This window comes from Leuciscus leuciscus (genome assembly GCF_965113295.1).
Source record: "Leuciscus leuciscus genome assembly, chromosome: 16".
Taxonomy (NCBI): Eukaryota; Metazoa; Chordata; class Actinopteri; order Cypriniformes; family Leuciscidae; genus Leuciscus; species Leuciscus leuciscus.
In genome coordinates this window covers 33,448,407-33,457,708 of record NC_138740.1, presented here as the reverse complement: position 1 = coordinate 33,457,708, position 9,302 = coordinate 33,448,407, and the positions used below count along the sequence as shown (strand labels likewise).

The following is a 9,302-nucleotide window of genomic DNA, read 5'->3' as shown; positions in this document are numbered from 1 at the left end:
TTATTGTTGTGACTGACCAAAACAAATGGTTTCGGAATAAAATCACTTGTTCTCTTTATTTATGGTCAAACATTTTGTGGAAGAACATGTACTTTGAATGCTTCAAAGACGTTGATCATGAATGCAAAACTAAAATTTGATCAATTTTCTCTTGTGATTCCAACAACAAATCCATTTTTTTTACATGAATATAATGATTTAACAAACCAACAAATGAACAAAATGTCAAATGATGAAACTGACAAAGAAAATAATCCATTTCCAATCCATTTTCAAAGCAGATCTTTGGAATACAGTCCATAATATCCTGCAGTCGGTTCAAGCGTTTCATCCAGTTAAACGCAATCTTTGGAATTTCCTTCAGTTGAAAACACAAGACGTCAAAACTCACTTTAACTCCTGCAAGGTCTGTGTGGACTTTCGTTCTCAAAAGAATGAAGTGTTTTTACTTTAGTAGTAGATTGTCTGGTACATTTCATCCTGTTTTTGAGGATGTTTAGCTGTTGTATTTTTGGACAGGATTGGTATAGTAGACACATCTAGAGCAGAATGATTAAGTACAGACCGTTAAACCGTCTAAACAAGTTCTTATCTGTCAAAATTAAGTCCAAACACAAATACAGCTGATCGGTTTCTTTTTCTGAGATAATGGAAGATTAACAGTCGAAACACTTGATCAGAAAGATTCGTTCAAATAGAAAGCGATCTTGGGTGAATCTGATTCACTTAGTCTCACGGTGCGATCGAAAACCGAACTGATCAAGTGCACAACGTTTCTATACACATCTGAGATGAACTCTTCAAGAATTAGATCAGGCCAACATGCAAAAAATGAGGCTCAGTTAAAGAAATGAAAATGAGACGGATCCAGAACTTAAAAGCTATTTAACGACAATGCATTACACGCTAGCTAGAACCGTAAAGATACTCATGCATAAATCAAGTCTACGGCATTGAATGATGTCTGTAATGCTACATTTCCACACAGAACGAGAAAAGAATGGGAAGAAAAATGGATGTTGAAAATGAAATGTAAGCGAACTGTACAACAGAAGCGATGCCGAAGTATGAAAACTGTAAACTTGAGGCTCATTCTAGCAACCAACCTTTCCCAATCCAAAAATAATATCCTTGTTGAGAATATGAGCCACCCTTCAACAAAATAAGAATAAAATCAGAATTTCGTAAAACTTGCACCACGAACAAAATTGTGAAAGTTGTCACATTAACAAGAGAGAAAAAGACAAGCATTGTGTTTTTGGTAAGCGAACCTCAGCTATTACAAAAATCACAACTTAAGATGTATAAAGCTTTTTTTCTTGGTTTGTCTTAAGTCACAGTTACTAAAAAATAAGAGTAAGTGAATAATTTAATACATACGCTATAATAACAATACCCTAACACTATCTTCTATGAGGTATATCCGAGAAAAATTTGGTAAGAAAAGCACGGTCTGCGCCCTCGACATGCTCAAAGGTTTTTCTTTTCTTTTCTTTTTTTTTAAAGCTTTGCAACCATTCAAAGGAGAGGAAAGAGAAGAGAGAAGAGAAGTCTAGAAAGCCTTTGGTATAGAGTTATTCTTTGTTCTTTGCAGGATTGCATTGCAAAGCACCATAACACCAGCGTTCGCCGGGGTCGCTGAGGTACTAACAGAAGAAGAAACAGAGAGGTCGAAACTTCGCTTTGGTTCAAGCAAGGCACTCATCCAACAATATCTCATACTTTACAACAAAAGCGCTCTCTACGTCTATTTCAGGGGATTCTTTATGAAAACAATATGACTTTGGAGAGAATCTGTTTTGGTTTAATCAATGCACACTGCAAAAAATAATTGGTAACATTATATTTTGATGCTCCACTTTATATATTCTACTCTGATACTCGAGAGTTAGTTGACATGTAGTTGCAAAGTTACTTGTAATTAGATAGTGGACCATTGAAATAAAGTGTAATCCAATTATGTTCTTCCTCAATTGTCTTGTTTTCCAGTACAAATACCTAAATATTCTTAAATCAAGATTTACTGGAGAAGTGAGTTCGTGCTTAAAACAAGAACAAATATCTGCCAATTTAACTCCATTCAAACGAACACTATTTTCTGACCCCATTGGCAGATATTTGTTCTTGTTTTAAGCATAAACTTACTTTCGCTCGCAAAACCTTTATTGTTTGTTTATTGTAACCCTAAAAGTTTGCAAGCGGATGCAAAGTTTCTCGGGGGAACGCAAAATCATTGAAATATAATCTTTCCTACCATCTCTTTTTTTTTTTTTTTTTATCACCATGTCCCTTTAGGGGCTCCGTATTACCTCGCTTAATTTCAGAAAAGTAGTCATTTTGCTTGCAAGTTAATAATGCTGCCTTCACATGCTATCGGAATTATGGTAAAATACGAGTTTCCTAGTTAAAAATTGGACATAAACACCCTCTCAAGTCGTATTTACCACCGGGAAGCACAGAGATCATTTTGTTACCCAAGTTGGGCATGCCATAAACTTTAAACATGGCGGAGGGGAGGACGACTGCTGCTGTGACTGATATTCTTTATTAGGTTTTTCTACAACAGCTACATCGCCTTGTCGTTAAAGTAGTGCATAATATCCAATCATTTGAAGTGCATTGTATGTTTTACACACAGTGAAAATAGCCTTTATTTGACAGAAATTCAAGAATCGTCAGCAAGCTAGCTAAACAGCGTAGTGAATGTTTATATTGTTGTCAATGAATGGGACGCTAATTATCATTTTGGCTTTAATACGATTTTCCCAAAAACAGGCAAGAATAAACCTGGTGTCCTTCATAATTCCTGTTATTTCCGACAACAAAGCACTTGAACTTAATCGCGACTTCAGAAGTGGGAAGTATGAAATTTTCGATAGCACGTGAAGGCGCATAAGAATGTGTAACGCGCGTGAGTTAGCTATAGGCTAGCCTATGCTAGTTAAAGTTCTTACCCAGCGCAGTTTTGTGGGTTCTTTATTCTGTCGACCGGTTTATCGCCGCTTTATGGAGGACACACACTGACGAGGAGCTCTGGTGATCACAACACTTGTTTAATTTAACATTTGGCGGTGATTAAGTAGTGCGTCTCGTCTTTCTCCCCGCTATTACAACTGCCGCGCAAACTTGTTCTTGCGATATTATCCACCAAATCCTATTTAAAGGCGTAGAATATTATTTATAACCTTAAATTTCACTCCCTACAAACAATTTTTAGATATTCGTACTGGAAAACAAGTTTTGGAGTTTTTCGTGCACAGAAACACCAACGTGTTTTTAACAGAATGGATTTACATCTTTAAGAAAGTTTATTTTAAATGACTTAAAATACTCAGATGTGGGAATATTTTTACTTAATAAGGTTCGCCAAACTGGTTTTTATCGACATGTGGTGTAAGAACTTTGACTAATTGATGTAGACCTATTTTACTTGCTTGGATGTGAATGTCTATTGGTATTGTCTACACTACAATTTCTGTTTTCTTCTTCGTGTTTTTTTTTTTTCTTGTTTTTTTTAGCACAAATATCTAAACATTCTTAAATCAAGATACATTTACTGCGTCAAAAAGATAAACTTAATTCAAAGGCAAAACTTGATTATTTTTCCGACTAATTTTGCCAATGTTGATTTATGAATTTGATATTTGTATTAGAAAAAAAGACATGATAAAGAAAGTTTCTAAGTCTGAAATGGCATTTTATTGCACTTTTCCAAGCAGGTAGTACACTGTAAAAATGTTGTTGTTTTTTTCTTCAAAGTTGTAAATAAAAGATTATTGGAGTAGTTTTTGCAAGAAAATATAATTTCAGTCTTTCGACTTGTTTAATTCAATGTGGTGTCATTTATTTGTAAAGGTTTACTATCCATTTCTGAGTGAAATTTGTTTTAAAATGTTTTCAGTGTTTTTGGAAATAAATGTAATAAAGCATATGATTGAAAATACTGCACTGAGAGATGCTTTGACTTAACCCATCAAAACATTGAATATCTGAACATTTCCATTAGTTTCAATATTATGTCCCATGTGGTTTGCGTTTGATCGTTAATGTTTCTGTGCCAGACAGATCTTTCTCAGTGGGTTGGTTTTTGCATCAAGGTCTTTTACGGGCGATCAGAACCGCACAGCGCTCAACAACTACAGCTCGACGTCGAGTCCCATCCGCTCCATTGCACTTATTTTTCCGAGGAGAGGAGGAACTCACGTCTGAATAAAGAGGAAGAAGAGAGAAAAGAGTGGAACGAGTTATCAAAATATCCCAAGCATGGCATCAAGCGCAGACCGTCCTCGAGAAAAAAGAAATCTTTGGTATCTTTGGTTTCATCAACACGATTAAAATTACAAATGGAAAATTCAGTGAGGTAGCCTCTGTGGTTCTCACTATAGAGATAGAAAGACTTTTATACACACACACAAGTCAGTCTTGGAAGCAGCTTTTTCTAGTTTTTAAGGGATTCCTCTATGTCCTTCTACGAGTGAAGCAATGAATAAACGGCCTCTCAGCGTCCGTGGGTTTTATCTTTGGTGAGTCCTGCGTTGATCTCCGTTAACGTGTGGCCCCGTATATGATCTCGAAAACATCAGGCTTGAAATTCGGTGCTTGTCCTTCGACAAAACGCGTAATATCGATCGCAAAGACAGATTGTTTTCATTCGAAAGAAAAGCAACTAAACGATTTACATAAAATCTTGACATACATACAAGCATACAAACATGTGAGTTGCAACTAAAACCTGATCGCTAACACGTTTCCAGAATTATTCTTTCTAAGAAAAATTAAATACACCCTTTGTCTTGCTTTTTAAAGTAAAGCTAACTAATAAATTAACAGAGCATCTTTGATGCACTAATAGTCATCCAAACAATTACGTCTAATTAAATAACATTATTAAATAATCAAGAACAAATAATAATAATAATAACAACCTTCTAGCACATTTAGTCATAAATAAATAAGTCTGATGGTGTCCAACATGCAAAAGAAGTAAATGTAAACTTTGGCAAGCTAATCAGGAAAAAGGGGGAGGGGTTTTGGCAACTTAAATTACGTTCAATCATAGCAAATATAAATTACATAAATAAATCACATATTGCAAAACCTGGGTAAGACATTGTACAGAGGCATTGGCGAAATTTAAGACAAGCAAAGAAAAGCTCTTTGGCCCATGTATCTAAAGACCTGACTGTCGTGAAGAGCAGATGAATTCTCCGTTGGAGAATCTTTGGACTAGAAGCTTTTAAAGAGAGAAACCTAAAGGATAAAGCTATTCGACCTACAGTCTGCAGTTTCCTCTCTACAGAATTAAGTGAGCGTTTTTGGCAGATTATTGGCTTTTCAGTTGGAATATAATGTATTCTGTACCAGCTGCATTGGTGCCTTGCAATAACGCTAACGACTCTCTCTCTCAAACATGGGAAACGTGGGATTCGGCGCCCGGAAACGACGTGCATATGTGATCAACGATGGCTGGAAGAGTGCAACTCTTTGGTATACTGATCCATTGGGATATGAAAACAAAACTACTTGGGATTGCATGTGCTTAAAGGTGTTTATCTTTGGTATGCCCATCAGGCTTGAGTTACACCTTTAGTTTTAGCTGTGAGACGGATGCGACTACAGGGGGGGAAACCCAAAGCAGAGCCGAACCCCGAAACGTCCCATGTTTGGAAAGAGGCAACATCGCACCGATGCATTGTGGGAATGGAATTGCGGCGGGAGTAACTCTGAATCTTTGGTATTGTAGCTGATGAGGTTCTTGTTGTTCTTTCCATTTGGGTTGAAAAAACTGCATAGGCACACATTAAAGACAATCTTCAACTTAGTTTGAGAGACGCATCATTCGGGAGCCGCCGATGCCGTGGGAAAAGCTCCGTCGCTTTAAAACCCTTCCGATCCCATTCTGCTTCCTTTTTTTCCAATGTCTCCGATCCGAACACAACAAAAGACGCCGGCTCGGCGTTCCCCGCTTTGTCGTCTTTGTTTGTTCGTTGCAGTGTTTTTTTTTTTTGTTTTTTTTTGTGGTTTTTTTCCTCTTTGTTGTCCTTTGTTTGCAGAACAGTTAGGTGCAGAAAAAGTTTCTTTGGTGTCGATTTGTTAATAAATAGAAAAAGTCTTTAATGTCCGTTTTGAGCGATCCGAAGAGGCCCTCAAGCGTAACCCGGGAGAGAACTGCTTACCGGCTCTCGGTTCAATAATAAGTGAGCACGAGAGATGGAACTTGAGATGAGTATATGAAAGAGCTCAGTAAAGTGGTTTTGTATTGGAAAGTAGCTAAAACTACGGGAGAAAGAACCTTTGGTAAAGCAAAACTGGTAGGCGTTGGTGTGGAGATTGTCCTCTTAAACTCTAGTAAAGGCCCTGATCACCAATGCCAGTTTGGTTTCTTAGCATAATACAGTTACAGTCGTGACAACGTGAAGCTGATGCATGTGTGTGTGTGTGTGTGTGTGTGTGTGTGTGTTTGCACTGTCATTTCATCTAGAGTGTTTGAGAAACAGAAGCTCATTCTTCGGCGGTATCATCCTGAGTTATTTTTAAACCAAAGAAGAACAATCGGTGTGGTCCAGCCCCTGTTCTATTGCAAATTGAATGTGCTTCAGGATTGTGCTCACAAACCCGGCCGGCCAATAACGTTGTGAGAGATGTTTGTTCGTGTTTGTTGTGCTTTGTGCTTCTGACAGGTGTTTTTCTAGTTCAGTGTGTTAGAAAAACCTGCAACCCAATGCCAACTTAAACCTGTGCTGCTATCATGGGTGAATCTCACAAAAACCTGCCATATGTCTCTCCAAAATTCATGAATATTTTGTTTAATAAATGAATTCCCATTGCCATAATGCAGAAGTAAAAAAAATCCCATTCTCATTACTACAATAAAAATAACTATTACAGTAATGAGAATCTAATACTTTTTAAACTAATGGGAATTAATAATAATAATAATAATTAAAAAAGTCTGTATGCATTGCACCATTGATGCTGCAAAAAAAATGCTTTTCTTTGTCTTGTTCCCAGTACAAATATCTAAACATTATCATATGATATTAAGAAAATAAGAAATAATATGTATATATTAATATAATATATTTGTATATTTTATCATTATATATAATATAATAATAGTAATAATATATTTTATTATAATTATATTTGAAATAATTTCTTTGAATTTTCTTTTTCTGACCCCATTGACAGATATTTTGTCTTGATTTAATAATGTTGAAAAAATTGTACTGGAAAATAAGACAAAAATTTTGCATTGAATTTCATAAAATGTGACCTGGACGTGTGTTTATGAGATTTACCCTTGTAGTTTAAAACATCTCGACACACACACTCACACACGCACGCACACACACACACACACACACACACACACACACACGCACTTCAGGAAATGAAAATCAAAGCTAATTTAGAGTGAATGCAGATGTGAAATGCAAACCCTTTGTCTTCTCTTCAGTTCAAAGCCAAATGGAAAGTTAACAATGTTTTTGATTTGCTTTAATTTTTCATTCCTGATGAATGATTCTTGCTTCGAACCGGAGAAGAGAAAGCAATATTTTATTTCCTGACGTTTCGCTCTTTGGATTTGTGTGTTTCCAACCGTAAGCATTGAGCCGGTAAGCAGTTTCTCTCCCCTCGTTGCCCTTCAGAACGATTTTCTCCTCTTAAAAAGTTTGCACCCTCCCCGGTGCACGGGACCCTCATCCCGATCCCACGTTCCCATCCCATCCCACCCCCCCTCCCCCCGAGATCACGCTTTGGTACAAGTGCTGGAGGTGGACGACGTGTTGCCCGGACTTCCCTCGTCCAGCCATTTGTCCAGGCTGCGTCTGCGGGCGTTCATGAAGAAGTTGCTTACAGTGTTCAGTTCCAGTCCCAGCTGCTGCGAGATGGTCAGCTGCATTTCTTTGGACGGGCGCTTGTTCTCTTTAAAGATGGCCAGAAGTGTTCTTCGCTGCAGGTCTGTGAAAACCAGCCGCGATTTCTTTGGTGTATTGCTCCTGTCTTTGCTCGGGTCCTGCTCTTTTCTTTTGCACGCTTCGGGGGTTTCGTTTGTTAGAAAGGAGACACAAGAGACAGAGAATAAACACGTTAGAATCAATCACATGTATATGACACATTTATATTTATGCATTTGGGGGGGGGGGAACTTGCATTCTATTACTTTGAAATGAGGATCAGCCCAGAGGTTTATTGCACCACTTACAATTAGATTACAATTACATAAAAACAATATAGCTGCATGCAGCAAATAAGGGGCCATAGGGAAAAGGAGGAGCTAAAAATCAAGACAATGAGCATCAGACCAACTACAACAATGAGTGAAGACATTTAGAGACCGTTTTAAGTTGAAAGCCCATAAATACAATCACTTGTAATCCCAGACAGCAACATAGTGTCGGCCCAGATCCGGCCCACATCTGGCACACGTGGAATCAGCGTTGTTGCTGTCTAGGATGTGACATAATTGTTAGTTACTTTTGACCAATAGGTGGCGCTGACACAAAATTGATGTGGTGTGGTCAAGGTTGGATGACAACTCCATGCATTAAGTTTGGTGTCAACATATCAAATCTTTCCAGAGATACAGCCTCAGATGTATTTTGGCAGTGTGCCATCAAATTCGATGATATGCCGCGGTACGCGGAAATTTAGTCTATTGACTCGAAATTCACAACTTTTTGCCAGCATGGTCTGAAGATGATCTGGCTCGAATTTGGTGAAAATCAGACAAACGGTCTAAGAGGAGTTTTTTAAAGAAAAAAAAAAGGCGAAGAGGAAGTTAGTTATTTAGTTAGTTAGTTTAGTTTATTTCGGACAACTTCAAAAGAAAGAAAAAAGAAAAACGAATTTACAAGCAAACATAGAAATAAAAATTCAATTACAGTGTAAACAATATTTTTCAATGAAAAAAAGTAGCTTGACTGAAAAGGTGTCGGCTGAAGCTCATACTTATTGCGCAGATCCTTTTTACATTTCATTTATTTTACACACAACACCAAAACACCAAACACCAAAGTCATCTTGCGTACATAAAGAATGACTAAAAGAAAAAGAAGCTAAATTCATTCAGCTTTGTATAATGTAATCTTTTTATTTATTTAATTTCTTAAAGCTAACTATGGATTTACATGTTTTCAGTTCATCGTCGAGACTATTCCACAGTTTAACCCCCTGAACAGACAGATTGTGCAGACTGTGGTTTACTGAACATGAGTGTTCCTCTGAGCTCATAAGGAGTAGATTTAATCTGAAAATTGTGGAAGGAGAGAGATTGGTCTATAGTTTGAGAGTGAATG

The 9,302-nt window shown here is 37.2% G+C and overlaps 1 protein-coding gene across 2 annotated transcripts in view; it reads right to left on the bottom strand.

Annotated features, from left to right (window-relative positions):
• Positions 1-9,302, bottom strand: part of onecut2 (one cut homeobox 2) — a 29,614-nt gene continuing 20,312 nt past the window's right edge. Inside the window, exon 2 of one of the 2 annotated variants that reach the window (XM_082141672.1) lies at positions 1-8,040. In XM_082141672.1, the coding sequence (XP_081997798.1) occupies positions 7,754-8,040 (287 nt within the window). In that variant the 3' untranslated portion in view covers positions 1-7,753. The remainder of the gene's footprint in view (positions 8,041-9,302) is intronic. The other variant, XM_082141673.1, reaches the window with a different exon arrangement.